Below are 21,256 nucleotides of genomic sequence, written 5' to 3'. Positions count from 1 at the left end.
ACCCTGTCTCTAAATAAAAACTAAAAAAGGCTGGGGACCTGGGGACCTGGGGATGGGGCTCAGGGGTTAAGCTCCCTGGGCTTAATCCCTGAGAGTCGCTGCCCCCAAAAAAGAACCTGATCCACTACTCAGCAGCTTGGGCCAGCCGGGGGAGCGTGTGACGTTCAGAGCCCACTGTCAAGATTAACAGAAAGGAAGGGACCAGGGGGCACGTCACTCCGAACTTTATGATCCTTTCGTGCTACTCAGTTCCTCACAACGTGGCTACTTTTATAATCAAACAAACTTTAAAAATGATTTTTTTTTTTAAAAAAAAGGACAGAACTCATCACAGTGAAACAGGAAATGGACTGTCAGCTCTGGGGCCAGGCCCTCCAGCTGAGTCCAGAAGCCCCAAGATGGTCACTGTCATTGGGGTGTGTGAATCAGTCAGGGTCCAGCATCGGGGCCTTGCCCTCCAGCACCGCAGTGACCTTGACCTTGACCCCTGCGGGCCGAGAGCCTCCGCTAACAAGCTCCCTCCCTCCCGGGCCGGGTGGGCGCAGGAGAGGCCCGGACCTCGGGAGGCTGAGTCCGCGGACTCTGGGGTGGCAGGTGGCGCAGGCAGCAGGGCTCAGGGGCCCAGGGTGGTGAAGAAGATGTGCATCTTGACCAGGAAGGTGGTGACCGAGCCCTGGCGCCACAGCTTCATCTCCACGTCCAGGGCGAAGTCGCGCGGCTCCAGCACCGGGCGCTGCAGGGTCACCACCCCCGTGTAGGCGTTGAGGCGGCGCGTGATGAAGTAGCCCTCCTCGTTGCCCCGGGTGATGGCCAGCGAGATGGTGTCCCCCGCGAAGGCCGGCGAGGGCCCGATGCGGAAGATGTGCGTGGGCACCAGCAGCCCCGTCTGCAGGCTGAGCTGGTGGTGCGTGATGCGCGCCGGGGACGCCTGGCACTCGGCGGGGTCGGGGCAGTGCGCGCGCTCACACCTCCTGCGGGCGGGGACGGGTCAGCGGCGCCTGCGTCAGGGAGGACGCAGGAGGACGCGGGGCAGGCAGCCGGGCGGGGTTCGCGGGGGGCTCCGTTTTTGCAGCAGGAGGGAACCCCGGTCCTCCACCCAAGCCGTCTCCAGCCCTGTTTGCTTTTCATTTAGTGACAGGCTCTCACTGAGCTGCTCAGGGTCTAAGTGGCTGAGGCTGGCCTCCAACTTGCCATCCTCCTGCCTCAGCCTCCCCAGCTGCTGGGATGGCAGCGAAGCCACCGCCCGGCTGGCTCCCTCTTCCTTTCTGCTCTCCCCCTCTCCTCCCGACTTGCTCCCTCTCCCCACCGCACTTAGTGACCCCTGTGGCCAGCCATGTCCTGCTTGGCCTTCTCCCCACCCTGCTCTGGCAGTGCTAGGCCGTGTGGCCAGGGGCACGGGTCATCTGCTGTCACTACCAAGAGGACAGCGGCTTGCGCTCCTCACAGCCTGCATCAGGCACGCCCAGGCCCACGCAGCCTCCTGGAGAGGCCTCCCGCCCAGAGCCACCCGAGCTGTCAACCCTGGGATGGTGCGGCCCCCCAGGGAGTCACGCAGCCCCAGGAGACCCTGAGCCTGGGCCACAGCCACCGCTGTGGCCCCCAGAGACGGAATGGGACCGTGGACCTTTGTCACCCGGGGTATGGAGTATTGGGTGCCTTTGTCACTCAGGCTGCAGACCATGTGTTGGGGACAGAGACAGAAACAGAAAGAGAGAGGGACAGAGGGACAGAGGGACAGAGGGACAGAGGGACACACAGAGGCAGAGACAGAAACCGAAAGAGAGAGGGACAGAGGGACAGAGACAGAGGGACACACAGAGGCAGAGACAAAAACAGAAAGAGAGAGGGACAGAGGGACAGAGACAGAGGGACACACAGAGACAGGGGCGTGGGCTTCTCCGGGTCCCCTGCTCCATGATCTGGGAGTTGTTTCCATTTGCACCCAACACAGCTTCGAGGCCATGGGGCAGGAGGTGACTGTGGCAGGGCCTGTCCCTTGGCCAGGCAACAAGGGGTCGGTGTAGGGCGGGGGGTGCAAGGCCAGGACTCAGGGGCACTCACGTTTCGGAGACTTGGACGTAGTTGGGGGGACACGTGAAGCGCAGGCAGCGGAAGCCGCCCTGGATGTTGAAACAGGTCTCGGCCGCGGAGCAGTTGTGGGTGCCCAGGGCACATTCGTCCAGGTCTGAGGGGACAGGAGGGACACTGAGGGGGCTCCCAGAACCCAGCCTGAGACAGACCACGGAGTCAGCCGCCTCTGCGCCCTCCCCTGCACAGGGACACAGTCCTGCAGGACACCTGGGCGGCCAGCGGCCTGACTTGACCCCCGGGCCTTTGCACGTGCGTCTCAGCAGTCACAATAGCTTCCCCGCATCTTCCCACACTGGCTCCCACTCACGCCCAGGCCTCGGGTGGCATGTCCCTCCTGCAGGACGGCCCACCAGGCTACCACTGCCATTCCCCCTGCCCCGACCCCGGGCTTTTCCCTGAACCATTGTCACTGACTGTCACACTCTGACACACACCAAGGCTGCTGTGCGGCTGCCCCATCCCAGGCACCCAGAAGGACCAATGGTCACCCAGGGCAGCCCCCGCCATGTGCTTCTGGACACACGCAGAGCCCCACCCGGGTAAGCTACAACTGGGGACATGCAGCCGCCCAGGTCCCTGCCAGACGGCACACTCATGCTCCGGGAACGCGGCCTGAGCAGACCCTCAGACCACGGCCACCACACACACCAGCTCCGTGGCACCCACCGGGGCGTGGGAACAGACACCCGGGGCGCTGCAGCTCGCAGTCCCAGACCTGGGTCATGCCAACCCAGAAAAGGCTCGGAGCAGCGCATGTGAGACAGACAGACGGATGGACGCACCCAGGCACCCAGCCACTCGGTGCAGAAAGGGCAGTCCTGGAAGGCCCCAGGGGCTGTCCCCAGGTGACCCCTGGAGCCCTGCACAGTGACACCTGAGAGCTTGGCCTGGCTCAGTCCACCCCCAACTCTGCCAGCAGACCTGGCCTCCTGGGGTGTGGGCAGCTCAGGTCCAGGGGACAGAGTCCCCACTGTCACACGGCGTCAGCAGCAGGGCTGGGCCATGTGGGTGTCAAATCCAGGCTCCACTGGACAGTGGGGCAGCCGGTCAGCCCAGCAGCTCAGGAGGCCAAGACCGGAGGATTGTGAGTTCAAAGCCAGCCTCAGCCACTTGGGAGGCCGGAGCGGCTGGGTGAGGACCTGCCTCTAAGTAAGGCAGAGAGGGCCAGGCGGGGCCTGGGGGAGCCCCCTGGTCAGCCCCTGGACAAACACAAGGAACCCAGGTGCCCTCAGGTGCCAGGAAAAATACCAGCTCCTTGCGGCGGTGGTGACAACCTCCTGCAGAGTCCACCCTGACCTTCCCATGACACCCAGAGCAGCCCAGGAGGCAGGACCTGTGTCCTCGGAACCCGCAGACCGCCCAGGCTACGGGGGCAAGGACGAACCCGATCCCCAGCTCTGGACACTCTGTCCCTGGCTGCTGGCCAGCAGGCTCCTGCAGGGCCCAGGGCGGCTGAGGCTGGGCAGCCACGGTCACCACAGGAAGCCAGACCCCCCTCCGCTCCTTGACCTCTGCCCTGGGCCTCCCACACTGGGGACCCAGGTGCCTGGCCGTGGGCAGGGCAGGATGCGGGGCTGCTTTAGCTTCGCCCAGGGCCAGCGCAGAGGGCCATGTCCAGAGGAGAGGGAAGGTCTCCCGTGGCCAGTGGCTGCCTGGCCTCACCAGGCCCACAGGAAGCTCTGACTTCCTGGTTTTTGGGGGTTTTTTTGGTCCTGGAGATTGAACCAGAGACATTTAACCCCCGAGCCTGGTCCCAGCCCTGTTTATGCTTTATTTAGAGACAGGGTCTCGCTGAGTTGCTGAGGCTGGCCTCCAACTTGCGATCCTCCTGCCTCGGCCTCCCGATCAGATGGGATTCCAGGCGTGCACCACTGTGCCGGGCGAATTTTAATACGTTTAACCCACATTTGGTTGAATCTGAGGACGAAGAACCTGCAGATACAAAGGGCCAACTGTGCGTGTGTGTGTGTTTGCACAAGGAAAGATGGAAGGAAATCTAATGTATTCAAGTACACTGACACCAGCTGTCTGTCAATCCAGCTGTCTATCAAATGTTTACTGAGCACCTACTGTGTGCTGGGCATTGCTCTAGCGGGGTGAGCAAGGGAGATGTGGCTCCACCTTCACGGAGCATCTACTCCAAGATGGCTAAACCCAAGTGTCTTCCAATTCTTTCTGTTCTTTGTTTTTACTGTCGAAAACGGGCAGGGTCGTGGGTGCAGTGGCCCACGCCTGTCTTCCCAGCAGCTCCGGAGGCTGAGTCAGGAGGATCACAAGTTGGAGGCCAGCCTCAGCAATAAGGGAGGCCCTAAGCAGCTCAGTGAGACCGTATGGCTCAGGGGTCGAGGGCCCTGAGTTTAATCCCTGGCATTAAAAAAAAAAAAAAAAAAAAAAACAGCCCGTGGGTTCCCTGCCCATTTCCAGGCCGGGGTCCAGGCTGAGTCCAGGCCTGGGAGATTCTAAACTGGATAGAGCACCCCAAGACCCTGCCTGCTTCCTCCTAAACCCAGGCCTCAGTTAACACGACCCTGGTGGCGCGGGCCTTTCTCTGCTTGTGCGCTGACCCTCCCTGTGTTGCCTGGAGCCCCTGAGCCCCGCAGGGCAGGGCCACTGCTCACCCTTGCAGGTCCTCCCGTTGGCCATCATGGTGTAGCCCTGGTCCGGGCACGCGCACTGGTAGCTCCCGGGCACGTTGAGACAGCGGAAGGTGCAGAGGATGCCCGCGCCCTGCGCGCACTCGTCGATGTCTGCCGGGGAGAAGTTGGGCCCAGGTGACCCCAGCCCACCCCCAGGTCCCAGCTGCTGACAGCAACAGAAGAAAGTCGGCCAGGGCTGCAGAGCAAGGGCCCCCGCAGCCGGACTGCACAGCCTCCGTCCCAGATCTGACTCCATCCTTCACCAGAGAGGCCGGGGCGTCTCCCGGGTACAGAGGAGGAGCCTGAGGTCAGAGTGGCCCAGCAGTTCCCCAAGGCATCACGGCAGGCGACTGAAGGGCTGGGCCCGGAACATGGATCCCCCGACAGACCCCTGCAGGCCCTGGGCGGCCGGCCCTGGAGCAGTGCTCTGGGAGCCTGGAGCCCGGGCAAGGGCGGCCCTTGGGAGGGGTGCCGGTGAGGGAGGCCCACGGGCGAGGGAGGCCCACCTGTGCAGGTGTGCCCGTCCTCGGCCAGCTGGTAGCCCTGGCGGCAGTAGCACTGGTAGGAGCCGTAGATGTTGGCGCACTCCTGGCTGCAGCGCCCGGCCTCGCACTCGTTCACATCTGCAGGGCAGCAGGGGTGGACAGTGAGGCCACGGTCGGCTCGCCAGGAGCCTCGCCTTTAGAAACGGTCAGTTCTTACGTTTTGGGGGCCAGTGGAAAGCCAGAGGCTAGGAGAAGGACAGGGAGCCAGTCGGGGGTGGGGTGGGGCGGGGTGGGGCGGGGCAGGGCCAGGGCCGGGGGACTGACCCCAATGGGCTAGTCACAGGTCAGGCCAGTGCTTGGGGGCAAGGGCTGCCAGGTCCCTGCTATGGGGCGCACCTGGGGACATACCCATGAGCCACACAGACAAGTCCCTAAGTGAGGGAGGTCACATGCACACACAGAAGAGCACAGAGGCAAAGTGACAAGCAAGTCAGACAATCACTATGTCAAAAGTAGCAGGGAGCCAGGCGCAGTGGTGCCCGTGTGATCCCAGCGGCCGGGAGGCTGAGGCAGGAGGACTGAAAATCGGAGGCCAGCCTCAGCCACTTAGGGAGACCCTAAGCAACTCAGGGAGACCCTGTCTCTAAGTAATATATAAAAAGGGCTGGGGACGGGGCTCAGGGGCCAGGCACCCCTGGATGTGATCCCTGATACAAAAAGAGAGAGAGTTGAAGTCCACCCAGGGCCGTTCAAACCGACTCCATAAACACGGGCACTTGGGGCTTCTGGAGAGCCAGGGAAATGGCCACCAGGGACCCACGGGCTTGGGGGCCCTCGGGGGTGGGTTCTGGGGGCCCCTCCCAGCACGGTGGGTGTCCCCAGGCGGCCAGGGGCCAGGCGGGTGGGTACCTTCGCAGTGCCTGCCGTCGGCGGCCAGCAGGAAGCCCGAGGCGCAGGCGCAGCGGTAGGAGCCCAGCGTGTTCTCACACGTGTGCTGGCACAGGCGGCCCGGCGAGGCCCAGCACTCGTTCACGTCTGCGGGGACAGCGGCAGTGGGCGTGGGAGGCCACCCTGCACCCGGTCCCACCGGGCACAGAACGGGCAGGGGAAGGCTGGCCTCCGGGAGGAGCGCTGGGCACCACCCTGGCTGTGGGGACCCTGGGGGACCCCAAGGGGGACCCCGAGGGACCCCCGAGGGCGCGCCTGTGCCCGCCGCGCCCCACCTACCGATGCAGGAGCGGCCGAAGGCGTCCCTCTGGAAGCCCGGCTTGCAGTCGCAGCGGTGGGACCCGGGAAGGTTGTGGCACACCTGGGTGTCCCCGCAGTGGTGCAGCCCCGTCTCACACTCGTCCACGTCTGGGGAGGAGGACAGCGGGGGCAGCAGCTGAGTCCCGCTCCCTCTGCGGCCTCCTGTGGCCGGGAACCCCGGTCAGGCAGAGGCCTGGAGGCCAGGAGGCAGGGAGGCCGGCGGCTTACCCACACACGCCGTCCCGTCCTGGTTGGCGTGGTAGCCGCGCCGGCAGACCAGCGGGTTCCTCTGGCACGTGTAGGAGCCCACGGTGTTGACGCAGCTGAATCCCGAGCGGCAGGGCTCGGGCAGCGACGTGCACTCGTTGATGTCTGCAGAAGGGAGGTAGGTGACAGGGAGCCTGGCAGGGACCTTCCCGAGCCTAGGGCTGCACTGGGAAGCGGCCGGTCCCAGACTCCAGGGCACGGGTGGACAGGGCTCTGGGGCCCATGGGCCTGGCCTGGCCTGCCCCCACCCCAGCCCTGCAGTCCTCCATGATGACGCTACAACATGCAGGCACACCCCACCACAGGGCCTTTGCACACGCTGCCTGTTTCCCGGCCTACACTGACCTCTAATAATTCCCTAGCTGAGTTGTGTACTCCCCGAGTCCCTGCCCTGATGTCATCTCCATGGGACAACCTTCGGGACCACTCTAGGGAGACCAGACTTCTGCACAGCACCTGTTCTTCCCTGTCCCCCTGCACAGCTCACTCCCAAGACTGAATGTGGCCTTGTGTGTCCCTCCTCCAAGAAGCTGAGCTTCTACCTCTGGGGGAGCAGGCCCACAGCTTCTGGGGAGCTGGGACTCCTGGCTCTGTGGCTGACCAGCGGCTTCTTGGAAGGGGACGATGATGGGTGGGGGCAGTGTGGGCCCTCGGAACCTCTTGGGGACAACAGCTGGCCCAGCATCCATCAAACTGTAGCTCTCAACCCATGGGATCATTTCTAGACGGTCTCACTAGCACTTGTTTTGGTGCTGGGGATTGAACCCGGGGCCCTCAACCACTGAGCCACACCCCCGTCCCTATCTTGTATTTTATTTAGACACAGGTCTGGCTGAGTTGCTGAGGCTGGCCTCCAACTTTCAGCCTCGGATCGCCTCCTGAGTGGCCGGATTAGTGCACCATTATGCCAGGACCTGAGTTTTCCGTGGGGCTGTGCTGTGAAACCGGTGTTCCGTTTCCCTCTGCATGTGTCTGTACCAGGTCACCGTGTCAGGTGTCACAGGCCAGGTTAAAAAGTACTTGAAATGCATTCTTCCAGTCCAACCCCGCTAATGGGTAAACCGAGGCCACAGGACAAGTAACTGCCAAGGTGAGACGGCTCAGGTGGGGAGAGCAGGTAGAATTTTGCAAGCATCTCCTGGGGTTGGCCACTGGGCATGCCCATTGCAGGTGGAGACAGAGGCTATGACAAAGCTGCAAGCCAGGTCCACCTGGTCTCAAAAGTGCTGGGAGCAGACAGGTGCAGTGAGGCACACCTGTGATCCCAGGGGCTTGGGAGGCTGAAGCAGGAGGATCGCGAGTTGGAGGCCAGCCTCAGCAATTTAGCGATGCCCTGAGCAACTCAGGGAGACCCTGTGTCTAAATAAAACAGGAAACAGGACTGGGGACGGGGCTCAGGGTCGAGTGTCCCTAGTTCAATCCCCAGTGCCCAAAATACAGTGCTTGGAGCTGGAGGACACCTCCCAAGGAGCCCGAGGAGGGGACCCCGCTGAGCCCCGCCCACTCACCCACGCAGTTGCCCTCAGGGTCCTGCAGGAAGCCCTCCATGCAGCGCTGCCGCATCTGGCAGTAGAAGGAGCCCCTGGTGTTCTGGCACGAGAAGCCCGCCTGGCAGTTGTGGGTGCCCGTTGCACATTCGTCCACGTCTGGCACACAGAGGCCCGGTGTGAAGGGCAGCCCCTGCCCCGCATGCCCAGCACCCAGCCCACCCAGCCCTGCCCTCAGGATGCAGGATGGCCTCAAAGGTTGTTGCAGGAAGCTGGCAGAGCCCTGTCACTCGTGTGGCCCGTGTCCCTAATAGTGTGCGATGGCATGAACTCATTTACCGAGCTGCCCCGGGGTCCCAGGTCCTGTCATAAGCACATGAGGACAACAGCTTACACCCCTAAGATGAGGTCCTGCGTGGATGCTTTTCTATTTTTGGTACCAGGAATTGAACCCAGGGGTGCTTGACCACTGAGCCCCGTCCCCAGCCCTCTTTACTTTTTATTTAGAGGCAGGGTCTCACTGAGTCACTTAGGGCCTTGCCAAGTTGCTGAGGCTGGCCTCCAGCTTTCAATCCTCCTGCCTCAGCCTCCCGAGCTGCTGGGATGACAGGTGCGTGCACTGCGCACGCACAGAGGTGGCACTGGTAACGCAGAAGCTCCAACCTGATCCCACCCTCCCTATCTCCAGGGTCCTCCCCTGCCTGGAACACCCTCCTGCTCTCCTTTTATTCAGTCCCGAGGATGACATCGCCTGCACTGGGGGCCTCCTCGGGCCGCCCCACCCCAGGAGCACCCAGCCCACAGCCACTCTGCTCTCTCCATCTCCGCCTAGTTCCCCTGTCCCCTCCCACGCAGCCAGAGGAAGGACACTGCACCTCACCCCCACCCCTGGCACCCAGACGGGGCTCGGGAAATGACAGTTGAGAAACGCTGCCTCTTCTTAGACGGCCCCAGTTTTCTGGTAAAAGGGACAGAAGTGCTCCTCCATGGGACGCTACCCAAAATACCAAAGGGAACCACACGTGCCACCAGGGGGTGGCCTCCCCACATCCGTCCTCAGACCCCACCCTCTGCCCTTCTGCCCCCAACACTGAAGGTGAGGTCTTTCCATGGGGAGGAAATAGACGTGAGAGCTGGACACTTACAAGGAAGGACAATCCACCCAGATCAGGGCAGGGCGTGGCTAGGGCTGTGGGTGGGGCCGCTCAGGGGCGTGGCTGGAGAGGGTGTGGCTAAGGAGCTGGGCTGGGGCTGGTCAGGGGCGTAGCTGGAGTGGGTGGGGCTGATCAGGGGCGTGGCTAGGGCTGTGGCAGGCTGGCCAGGGCTGTGGCTGGAGTGGGTGGGGCTGGTCAGGGGCGTGGCTGGGACTGTGGGTGGGGCCGGTCAGGGGCGTGGCTGGGGCTGTGGGTGGGGCCGGTCAGGGGCGTAGCCGGAGTGGGTGGGGCTGATCAGGGGCGTGGCTAGGGCTGGGGCAGGCTGGCCAGGGCTGTGGCTGGAGTGGGTGGGGCTGGTCAGGGGCGTGGCTGGGGCTGTGGGTGGGGCTGGTCAGGGGCGTGGCTAGGGTTGTGGGTGGAGGTGGTGAGGGCATGGCGAGGGAGGAGCCAAGCAGGCAGAGGGCGGAGTTGGTGCTGGGAGGGGCGTGGTCAGGGCTGGGAAGGGGTGTGGCCAGAGGTGGGCGGGATTGGGGAGGATACCCAAGGCAGGCCGGCCTCCGCCCATTCTCACCCGTGCACTCGCCGTCCTTGAGGGCGTAGCCAGGCTCGCAGGTGAGCGCCTTGTAGCACTGGAAAGAGCCCAGGGTGTTCACGCAGTGCTCGCCCCGGCTGCACGTATGAAGGTCCGTCACACACTCGTTGATGTCTGCGGGGAGAGTGCGCCAGGCGGCCGTCAGGACCTGCAGGGCGCTCTGGGTCCAGAGGCCCAGCACCACCAGGGGACCTCAGGCCACCAGGAGGCAGGAAGCGCCAGGCCCTGCCCTTGGAGGCACTCACCATCCAGAGAGGAGCACGTGGCTGATGTCCCCTTATCCAAGACTCCCTTCGTTCAACAAAGACTTACTAGGCACCAGCTACGTGTCAAGCACGCTTCTTGGCAAGAGGGACAGGTCAGCGACCAAGACGAACAGACACACCTACCCTCGCGGAGCAGACGCTCAGATACATCAATGCACACGACAAGGAGGGTGGTCACCAGCTTTATGGAGAAAAGGGAGGACTCGAAGGGAACCGGTGAAGTGAAGGGGACAGAACCTTGGAGAGGTGACAGAAATAGCCAAACTGATGGTCCTGGCAGAGGGGACAGCTGTGTGAGGGCCGGGATCAGTCGGGACCATGGCACAGGTGTGGCTGCAGGGGAGAGAAGGAAGACTGAGCCGGTGAGGACAGAGGGCAGGTGGGAGCCACGGAGGATTCCCCGCAGAGGGGGGAGGGTGTCCTGGCTGCAAAGGAGAACGGACTAGGGCCGAAGAGAAGCCAGGCTGGAAACGGAGGTGGCTGGGAGCACCACACATGGAGGTGGGAAGAGTAGGAAAATTCTAGAAAAACCGGAGGCAGAACAAACAAGAAGCACTGACCCACAAGATGGAAGAAAGAAAGCCGGGCGACTGGTGGCCATCCCTCAGGGGCAGCTGGAGAAGCGGCCTGCAGGGGAGCCTGGGAGCCTGGGAGCCCGGTGGCCGCGGGTCCAGGAAGGAGCTGGAGACACTAGGGAGGACTAGGGGAGAGACTCCCAAATCACAGGTGAGCCAAGGTGGCTGCACTGGGATCCAGCCAGCCTGGCCTGGGCTGCGCTGCGGGGCTGCGCTGCGCGGCCGCGCTGTTCTGTGCCGGCAGCAGGGGGCGCTCTTCCACCTCCCGCCTTCCTGCAGCCCAGCCCACCTGGGGCACGACAGTCCTATGGGCAGGGCACAGGGGAGTCCCTGGCAGAGGTGACACCCAATACAGTCCCACTTAGGCTCACATGCCTCTGGTGCTGGGCCACTCACTTCCTCTGCTGGTGGCCTCTGTGTCACGTATTTGAAGAAAAATGACGACACTAAAGCTCTAGCCCACTTCTTACGTGAACTCATAGGGGTTTTTTTTTTTTTTTTTGGTTCCAGGAATTGACCCCAGGGGTGCTTAACCCCGGGGCCCCATCCCCAGGCCCTTTTATGTTTTATTTAGAGACAGGGTCTCGCTGAGTTGCTTAGGGCCTTGCTTTGGCTGAGGCTGGCCTCCAACAGGCGATCCTCCTGCCTCAGCCTCCCCAACTGTTGGGATGACAGGCGTGCACCCCTGTGCCAGGTCCACCTCACAGCTCTGAGGTGGGGCTTATCTCACTCAGATGAGGGAATGTTGCTCCAGGAGGTGAAGCTACTTTGTTTAAGGTCTTAGGAGTAATAAACTGCAAAAGCGGGGCTTGAACCCCGGCAGCCTGGATGTGAGGACTCGTGTTCCTACGGGAGCCTCCCCTCCCACCTGCGGAGGAACACAGGAGCCACAGGAGCCCCAGGAGATGGTCATGGAGGTGCACGTAACGGAGAGAGTGCTGGGAGCCTCTGGGCGACAAAGAACACTCAGACGATCAGACAGGACGTGTGTGGTGCAGGAAGCAGGCGGGCAGCCAGATGTGTGCCAGATGTGTGCTCGCGAACCTTGCTGAGTGGACTGACTGTTGGCATTGCATTTCCTAAACCCGTTTCCCGACTGCCTGGGGACCCCTAAGAGCACAAGATCTTCTTTGGGATCTGCCTTCCCAGACGCACACACAGCCCCGACCCGCACAGGAGGATGGCCAGCCGCTGGCAAGCAGGTTCAAGAGGGCACATGTTCTGCCCGTGGCTGGAGGCCGGGGACAAACATGTCTGTGAAAGTCGCTCAGCCAGCACCCCGGGCCTGTCTGCCCAGCAGCAGAGGGTCACAAAGGGGACATCCCAGGCTGGACATGGTCTCCAAGCAAGGAGAGGGCATACGGGGCCTATCTCGGGCTCTGAGCATGCTCTGTGCAGGCCCTACCTCTGGGCCTTCGCCTGGGCCGTTCCTTCCAGCCTGCACACCCTTCCCGGTTCCGAGCCTGTCTACCCTGGGAGATGAGGCAGATTCCACCCTCCCAGGACAACAGCTGCTCTGCCCGTGTCTCTGCTGTAGCTTGGGGCCCTGCGCCTTTGCGTCTACCTCTATCTGGGGACTATCCCCTGTAGATAACCAACGGCTCCTGTGTCCTTGGCCCACAATGGGAGAGGCCGTCCTCCCCGCTACCCACAGAGCCCCGGGAGCCCCGGCCACTGGCCACACCAGCACCAAGGAACAGGCTGGAGCGCCATCACCCAGCAGCCACTGCGGCCCTGTGCAGGCTGGGCATTGGGTCCAGGCCCTGCCTCCTCCACTGGGCACCACAGAGACTGAGAGAGGGTAGCTGAAGTGCTCGGGGTCACCCAGCAGACGGTGGGTACAAAACCAGATTAGCTGGACCCCAGCCTCTGTCATGCACCTCTGGAGAAGATTCTAGATGCATCCCAGGTACCTGGACAGCTAGAGCCGGGCTTGGCACTGTACATGTCCAGTGGTCATCAAAGGAAGATCAATGTAAGATCCACTTTTTTTTTTCGTACCAGGGATTTAACCCAGGGTACTTAACCCCCAAGCCACATCCCAGCCCTTTTCTACTTTAGAGAAAGTAAGTTGCTGAGGCTGGCCTCCAACTTGCCATCCTCCTGCCTCAGCCTCCCGAGTGGCTGGGATGGCAGGTGTGGGCCACCCCACTTGGAAGCAGCTTCCTCTGTAACAGACTAGGAAACTGTGGCCGGGAAATGGCAAGTGACTTTATGTCGAAAGTCAAGAGGCGCAAACTCCCAGCTGCCCCACTGCCTCTGGATCCCACCATGCCTGACGCTCTACCCAGGGACCCACCCAGCCTGGGGACACATTCTGCTGAGTGTTCTGTCTCCTTGGGACGTCGCTGGACAAAGAGGCTTCCCGAGGAAAGGCAGGACAAGAGGCCAGGACAAGGGTGTGAGACGGAGCAGGGGTGCCGGCTGGGGACAGCTCACGGAGGGGCCTTAGCGCGTGGCGGGCGCGTGGAGCAGAGCGGCCGTGAGCGAGCGGCGGGAGGCCTGGCGCTTACCCACGCACTTCCTGTGCGCGTTGAGGATAAAGCCCCGGGCACAGAGCAGTGTGTGATTGACACAGGAGAAGGATCCCAGGGTGTTCACACAGAACTGTCGCCGGCCACAATCGTGAGTGCCCGCCAGGCACTCGTCTTGGTCTAGCCGCAGCCACGGGAGGAAAACAGAGCGGCGGTTAGAGCGCGGGTGCCAGCCACAGGTCCACGGGCCGAGACCCCGGGGGGCAGGACCCACTTGTCCAGGGCCTCCCAGTCCATCCGTGGGACAGCTCAGCCTGGACCCAAGTCTGAGTCCACAGAGCCCCAAGATGGCAAGTGAGGCTCAGAGAGGGCAGGCGGCCCACCCACAGTCACACAGCGGGGCAGATCAGACATGGCCTCCTGCCCCCACTGCGAGCCTGCCCCAGCCCTGGCAACAGAAGGGGCTGCAGCCCCCAGTGCTCAGGGGGCCAGGTGGTCACAGGGACAGAAGAGGGGCCCAGGGTCAGAGCAGCTCAGGGGGCACTGCAGGGCTGAGCTCTGGCCAAAGGGGGGTGGAGGTGCGGCCCTGCTGGGCAGACGTACCAAGCTGCAGGAGAAACCTCACGTCTGCAGACGCTCTAAGAACCTTGGGGTTGTCACGGTTGGAGAGTCACTTTTTTTTGGTGCCAGGGATTGACCAAGGGGCACTGGAGCCCAGAGCCCGTCCCAGCCCTCCTTTGTGTTTTAATTTGAAACAGGGTCTCCCTGAGGTGCCTAGGGCCTCACTGTTGCTGAGGCTGGCCTCCACCTTGCCATCCTCCTGCCTCAGCCTCCTGAGTGGCCGGGTGGACAGATGGGGCCACCGCCTGGCTTCCATTTGATCATTGTGAACACAATGGAGCGGGAGGACATCTCCGCAGGGCAGGCTGCCTGCACCCGTAGGATGTCTGTCTGCAGCCTCCGGCCTCAGCTCTTACTTCCGGAGGACCAAGGGGGCCCTGCAGACATGGGGACATTGGCCAGTCCACATGGCCAGCAGAGGCAGAGTTGGGCTGGGCCCTGGGCCTCAGGTTGCTCATGGAGGCCAGGCCCAAAGGAGTCCTGGCCCAGGAGCAGGGCCTTCCTCAGATCCTCAGGGTCCAGGGGAGGACAGGAAGCAGAGCCCAAAGGACACAGTATCAACTGGTCCTAAAATGTGTCCCCACATGGAGAGAGAGACCTGCATGCTACCACTATGCTGTGTGATTCAGGCAAATCTGTCGCCTTCTCTGGGCTCACAGGGTAACCCATTTCTGCAGAAGAGGTGGACACAGGGCAGGTTCTTATTCGGACAGCAGGAGGCATAGGGCCATATCTGCATGCCACCCACACGACAATGGGGCATGACGTCCGTCTGTCCCTCTAATCTCTACCCAGGTGGGAACGTGGATGTACTTGCTGGCCACAGACCAACAGCCACGCAGACAGGAGTGACCCTCAAGGACAGGGCGAGCTGAGGTGTGGTCCATGAGCCAGGCACGAGGGTCGCTCTGAGAAACACAAAGACCTCAGCCGAGGGCAGGGGCTCACGGGTGGGTCATCTCAGGGCTTGGGAGGCTGAGGCAGGAGGATTGTGAGTTGGAGGCCAGCCTCAGCCATAGCGAGGCCCGAGCAGCTCAGGGAGACCCTGTCTCTACAGAACAGGGCTGGGGACGGGGCTCAGGGGTTGGGGGGCCCAGGTTCAGCCCCTGGGACCAGAAAGAGAGAAATACGGATCCTCAGGCCACCCAGACGTACAGGTCGGGACCTCTGGGGAGTCCCTGGCCAGGACTGCAGGGGACGGGGATGACGTCCAGGCTGCGCAGCATGGCTCCACAGTCACCAGGAGAACGGGCAAAGGAGCTGGCCCTGGGCCTCAGGAGCAACATGGGGGCCCACCCGGGGGCACCTCCCACACGGCTCGGTGACACAGAGTGACTGTCTCAGGGCTCCAGGGGGCTCTGTCCCAGGAGCCAGACCTCATGGACACGGCGAGGCTGCGGCCTACCCCCCACCGTGGCCCCCCAGGTTCCCCAGGTGGCAGCAGCGGGTCCTCACCTTCGCAGGACACGCCGTCGGCCATGATGGCGTAACCAGGGAAGCAGGAGCACATGGCCGTGCCCCCGACCACGCGGCACACCTGCCGGCACGGCCCGTTGTCTGCAGGGGGGACAGGCACATCAGATGCCGCCCGCCACCCTCCTCCCGCCACCTGCCACCCCCCCACCCGCCACGCAGGCTCCTCCCGACTCAGATCTGAGTCCAACAGAAACAGGCCCAGAGAGGGCAGAGGACGACGGATGGTGGACAGACAGACGGGCGGGAAGGTGGGTGGTGAGATCCGTGGATAGGTGGGCAGATGAGTGTGTGGAGAGGTGGATGGGCAGGTGGATAGATGGGTGGACAGGTGGATGGACAGGTGAGTGGTGAGATGGACGGACAGGTGGGTGGACAGGTGGGCAGCTGGGTGGATGGACTTACAAATGGGAAATCACGAACACACTTCCGGCACCAGGAACGACCGGGTGAGAGGTGGCCTCAGTCTCCCTCCCTGAGTCCCCAGTGACAGGACAGGGCCAGGTGCTGAGGCGGGGGCCACATGCCCAGCACTGGAGCCCTGGGCACCTACCTTGGCGGCCCCGGGACCCACAGGGACACCACCCTGCTCACCTTTGCAGGTGTTGGGCTGCGGCCGGGGCAGCGGGATAGTGTTGGGGGGCTCCTGGGCTGGCTCCGGATTCAGCGGGGGCTCCTGGGCAGCCCCCTGCTGCGGGGACTCTCTGTCTGTGAGGACAGCAGCGGACTCAGTCTTCCCCGGGCCTCGGCACTCATGGGCACCAGCCGTCCTTGGCCAGGGCCACCACAGAGACCAACTCAGGCAGGGGAGGGACGGGGGGCCATTATCTGGAGTGAAAATCCACGGACCACCAGGCACGGTGGCCCACGCCTGTCCTCCCAGCAGCTGGGGAGGCTGAGGCAGGAGGATGGCCAGTTGGAGGCCGGCCTCAGCAAAAGCAAGATGCTAATAAGCAACTCATTGAAACCAACACAAAGCAGGGCTGGGGACGTGGCTCGGGGGTCAAGGACCCCAAGCTGAGCCCCTGGTGCCTTCTCAAACACCAGGACCCCTGGACCCCTGCCAGGGAAGGGGCCATCTGTACCAGGGCCACCCGAGATCCCCCCAGAGTGGGCAGGCGGCTGACCCCTGTGGAAGGAAGCCCTGTCTGCTGGCCTTCTGAGTCCCCAAGGCTGGGGTCCCCAGTCCCTGCGGGTTCCCACGCGTGCACGACCACAGGCCCCTTCCCAGGAAGGCCCCGCTGCCCCGCGGGACGGCTCTGCCTGGGCCTGGCCTACCTGGGCGGCAGGTGCGGCCGTCGTCCTGCAGCGCGAAGCCGGGGAAGCAGGCGCAGCGGTAGGAGCCCACCGTGTTGACGCACAGGTGCTGGCACAGCTCCCCGGGCAGCAGCAGGCACTCGTCCTGGTCATCGCCAGGCAGGCTGTTGGCCATCTCCGCCTCTGGGCCCAGGGACAGGGCCTCCTGGCTCCCCAGGTCTTCCTCTGAAACTGGGGTGCAGGTCAGCGGTCAGAGATGGTGAGGACGGAGGGAGGGGAGATGGCCAATAGAGATGGACGCCAGAGAGGTGGGGGAGTGGGGGGACAGATGCACGGGGATGGATGAATGGAGAGAGAGAGAAAGAGAAATGAAAGGAAGCCAGGAACAGTGGTCCACGCCTGTTATCCCAGCAACTCAGGAGGCTGAGGCAGGAGGATCAGAATTTGGAGGCCAGCCTCAGCAAAAGTGAGGCCTAAGCAGCTCAGTGAGACCCTGTCTCTAAACAGGCTGGGGACGGGGCTCAGAGACCAGGTGCCCCAGGTTCAATCCCCAGAACCAAAATTAAAGAGAAAGAAATGGACAGATGGGTGGGCAGGTAAGTGGAGGGATGGGTGCGTGGGTGGTTTGTGGATGCAGGGACAGTGGAGGGCTGGACAGCTGGGTGGACACACTCGTGGGCAGATGAACAGACACATCCAGAAACAGGAAGGAAAGGCTGGGGGCTGGTCTGTGTGCCCCCACAGTCCCCTGTGACAGGGCCTGTCCCCCAGGGGGGCTTGCTCAGGGGCTGGAATGGATTCAGCACCTCTGGACTCAGGGACAGTGGACAGGACAGTGGGCCTGGCTCCACTCAAGGTCTGACCTGTCCAGGGCCCTGGTACCTGTCCACCCACCAGCAAGGTCTGCGGTGGCTGCAGCAGGGGGTCAGCCCCTCCCCATGCAGGGAGGCCTGGGAGTGGGTGAGGGCCTGGGCGGAGCTGCCCCCTAAGGCTGGGGAGGCCCAGCCCGCAGCCCCGGCCTCGGCCTGTTGAGAGCCACAGCCAAAGGGGCCCCAGCAAACTTTCAGACTGCCAGCTGATGATTGGCTCACAGGCCCCAGCAACATCTAGCTGATTGGCTCCTCTGTGGTGATGCTCATTGGGCTGTTTCCCTGCCCTTTCAGGCCACGGAGCTGCTCATTGGGGGACTTTTTGGCTCCGCCCACGTGACCCAGCCAATCGGCCTCAAGAGGAAGAGGATTGTGGGAGGTGTGGAGGCTGGTGGTTGGGGAGTGTGGCTTGTGGGAAGCCGGTGGTGGCAGTTGGGCTCTGAGGGGTTTTTTCCTGAGGAGCTGTTTTGTTTGGCGTGTGTGGTTCTAAAAATAAAGTTCGTTTCTTTTGACAAGTGGCTCCTGAATTGTGCCCAGCCAGACTGCGGCATCCGCCCTCCCGCCAGGACCCGGGGCTGGGCCCTGGGAGGACCCCAGACCCCCCCCTGGTGAACCTGGTCCTCAGGCCAGTGCTCAGCCAGAGCCCTGGGTGGACGGACGGGAGGACAGACATGCAGATGGACACATAGATGTGTTGATGGACGGCTGACAGATCTGTGGATGGGTGGACGGACACATTCATGGATGGATACATGGACAGACGGACACACAGATTTCTGGATGGATGGACGAGCAGACAAGTGGCCACAGGCGCCCTGGCCTGGCAGGCGTCACCCACCTCTGCGTGGCGCAGCCTCGGGCTCCGGGGGCCGGCGCACCTCGGGCGCGAGCGGGTCCTGTCCCTCGCAGCAGGACAGCATGGCGTGGCTGCAGGGGTAGCCCAGGCCGGGGATGGCCTCGCAGGGCTGGCCCTCGGCCCGCACGCGCAGCCCCAGGCCGCAGCAGTCGCAGCATTGCTGGAGGGCGGGGGACGGCCGTCAGCGCCTGCTGGCCCCCACGACCGTCCACCTCCCCTGGCCTCAGAGCCCCGTGACGCAGGCAGGACCCCCAGGAAGGCGCAGGGGGCTTGGGAGGAGCTGGCCAACGGGGTCCGTGGTTGAACTTGTCTTCCACCCGCCTACACCATGCCCTCTCCCAGGGCAGGGGCGCCTGTCCCCAGGTCCTGTGGTGCAGGACAGGGTCAGGCTAGTGTTTTGAAATAAGCCATAAATGGCCTTTTATAGGAAAAACTATGAACTCACCACCAGCCCTGCCCATGACCCCCACGTCCCCTAGCACACAGCAGTACTAGTCGGGCCAGATGCTGGTCTCCCAGGCCCCTGCAGTTCCCCAAGCGTCACCAGGAGATCTTTTGGGGACTGACTCTACTCAGAAGTATATATTCTTGCTCTTCTTTGAGCGCACTTGTGATGGCTGGGGCTTTCGCAGCCATACTGAGCCATGAAGATTGAAGCTCTGAGCTAAGAACAGAAGCCTGGTCCCTAAAGCTGTCGCGTAGCTCTGTCTCATCTCAGGCCGTCGATCCCCAAAAGAAATTTGATGTCATTGATTTTAAATCTGTGATGGTGGAGTGGTTGTGATAACAGCCCCAGATGTTCCTGCATTTTCTGTCTTTGCAACGTCATGTTCCAGCTTCTCTTACTAAGCAAGTCAGCGGGGCACAGTGGCCCACACCCGTGATACCAGCAGCTCAGGAGGCTGAGGCAGGAGGATTGCAAGTTGGAGGCCAGCCTCAACAACTTAGCAAGACGCTGTCTCAAAGTTTAGGAATTGTTAAGAAGGGCTGGGGTGTGGCTCAGCGGACAGCACCCCTGGTCAGCCCCAGCACAAGACGGAAGGCAGGCGTTTCCAACCACCTAATTCTGATGCCAATGGACTTGCTTTGGCCAAAAGGTGGACACAGAGGGACAGTGTTCTGGTTTGAATTGAGGCCTCAGAAGGCTCTGCATGAGGCCACAGGCTGAGTCTGGACTGTTCCCGTGTGTCAGTGGCCTGGTCCTCGGCGGGTGCTACGGGAAAGCGGGGGACCTTGAAGAAGTGGGCGCTGATGGCAGGTCCTGGGTCGCTGATGGCAGGACCTCAGCAGGGCCATGGACAGCAGGCTCCCGTTTCCTGGCCACCATGAGGCGAGCACCTGGCCCTGCTGCGCTCTCCTGCAGTGACCAGCTGCCCGGCCCAGGTCGCCTGTGGGCAGCCACCCGAGGCCACCCAACCAGGAGCCGCTGACGGGGCACAGAGACGGATCCTGCCTGAGCCAAGCTTGGGGTGGTCTGCTGCCCACCAGAGCTGACCGGTGCTGCAGACGCATGACATCCGTGGACCGAAGACCTGTGTGTCCCCACCCCCGCAAAGTCCCCAGTGCTCACGGCCATCGAGAGGCACTGAGCCCAGAGGCGAGCGGCAGACGGACTCCAGACCTGCCTCACCGCACGGCAGGCTCTGGGGGAGGGACCCCAGAGTGACAAGACCCAGTCGGAATCCTCTGCCCAGTGCCACCTGGAGCCTGGGGGACGGGGGTCTTCGGTTCCTCCCTCTCGGCGCCTCTGACCCGGGACCGACACCCTGGTCCTCTGCCCTCACCTCAGGGTCAATACCAAGCCCGTCCTCCTCCTCGCTCGTGTCCAGTGGGCAGCTGGCCTCTCCTTCCCAGCCTCCCCTGCAGCTGGGCATGGCCCCCAGTCCATCTAAGTAGCAGTGCAGAGAACAGAGGGAATCTTCGGGTCCACGGACACAAATGGCACCGTATCTCACAAGAGCCAAGAGCAAAAGGCACCACATGGTCACTGAAGGGTGGATGGACCAAGAAAATGTAGTCCAGGCAGAGAGTGGAGTACTATACAGCCTTTAAAAGGAAGGGAATTCTGACCTACGCTATCACGTGGATAAAGGCTGAGGTCGGTGAGCCCATCTCAGGGGGACGGCACCGTGAGGCCCTGACACTCGTACAAGGTCCCAGAATAAGCCAGTTCACAGAGAGTAGGATGGGGGCCAGGGGCTGGGAGGGGCACGGGCTGGTGTTGAGTGGACACAGTCTCAATGTGGGAAGATGAAGGAGTCCTACAGAGGGAGGGCAGGGACAGCCATGTGACAACGTGAATGTGCCCCAAGTCCCGGGTGACGCCACGCAGCCAGACCTGGTGGGCTGAGGACCCACCCACCCCTGTGCACCTTCCCCTCCCTCTGCCCTGTCACCGCCTGATGGGCTCTGACCCCATCTGTACCCATGGCCCACATGAGACAACCATTCACAACCATCCCCACAGGGACCTCGGTCACGTCCCTCAAAAATCCTCCAGTGTCCCTTTCCTTCACAGCAGCGTCACAGTCCCGCCAGCGACGGACGGACGGACGGCACCTGCCTGGTCACCTCTCGACCTCAGCTCTGGCCACCCTTGGTTTGCTGGCTCCTCTCAGCCACACCCGGGCCACACGACCTACGTGCCACCACAGGGCCTTGCACCTGCTGCTCCCTGCCCCCCAGAAAGACCCCCATGCCACCCAGCACCCTGACCACGCCCCCAGGCTCACTGCCACATGCCCAGCCCCGAGGCAGCCTGTGCTGAAGAACTGCCCTGTGGACCGACGGCCTAAGCGGTCACTGGTGGGACTTTCTGGGTGGGTGGCGGGTCCCCCGACCCTAGATGAGCCCCCGCCAAGGAGCCCTGCAGAGGGGAGCTGCCCGGGCCTGAAGGACCGTCGGA

At 62.8% G+C, this 21,256-nt stretch overlaps 1 protein-coding gene across 2 annotated transcripts in view; it reads right to left on the bottom strand.

Annotated features, from left to right (window-relative positions):
* Positions 1–208: 208 nt before the first annotated feature.
* The window catches only part of Fbln2 (fibulin 2), a 38,794-nt gene continuing 17,746 nt past the window's right edge, over positions 209–21,256 (bottom strand). Inside the window, exons 5-18 of one of the 2 annotated variants that reach the window (XM_077106176.1) lie at positions 18,334–18,511; positions 16,648–16,857; positions 15,964–16,077; positions 15,352–15,453; positions 13,315–13,455; positions 9,940–10,074; positions 8,236–8,373; positions 6,689–6,832; positions 6,440–6,568; positions 6,122–6,247; positions 5,234–5,350; positions 4,710–4,838; positions 2,062–2,185; positions 209–971 (exon numbers count right to left, since the gene is read on the bottom strand). In XM_077106176.1, the coding sequence (XP_076962291.1) occupies positions 614–971; positions 2,062–2,185; positions 4,710–4,838; positions 5,234–5,350; positions 6,122–6,247; positions 6,440–6,568; positions 6,689–6,832; positions 8,236–8,373; positions 9,940–10,074; positions 13,315–13,455; positions 15,352–15,453; positions 15,964–16,077; positions 16,648–16,857; positions 18,334–18,511 (2,145 nt within the window). In that variant the 3' untranslated portion in view covers positions 209–613. The remainder of the gene's footprint in view (positions 972–2,061; positions 2,186–4,709; positions 4,839–5,233; positions 5,351–6,121; positions 6,248–6,439; positions 6,569–6,688; positions 6,833–8,235; positions 8,374–9,939; positions 10,075–13,314; positions 13,456–15,351; positions 15,454–15,963; positions 16,078–16,647; positions 16,858–18,333; positions 18,512–21,256) is intronic. The other variant, XM_077106177.1, reaches the window with a different exon arrangement.

The sequence above is a fragment of the Callospermophilus lateralis genome, chromosome 20 (assembly GCF_048772815.1).
Source record: "Callospermophilus lateralis isolate mCalLat2 chromosome 20, mCalLat2.hap1, whole genome shotgun sequence".
Taxonomy (NCBI): Eukaryota; Metazoa; Chordata; class Mammalia; order Rodentia; family Sciuridae; genus Callospermophilus; species Callospermophilus lateralis.
This window is presented reverse-complemented; position numbering and strand designations above follow the sequence as displayed.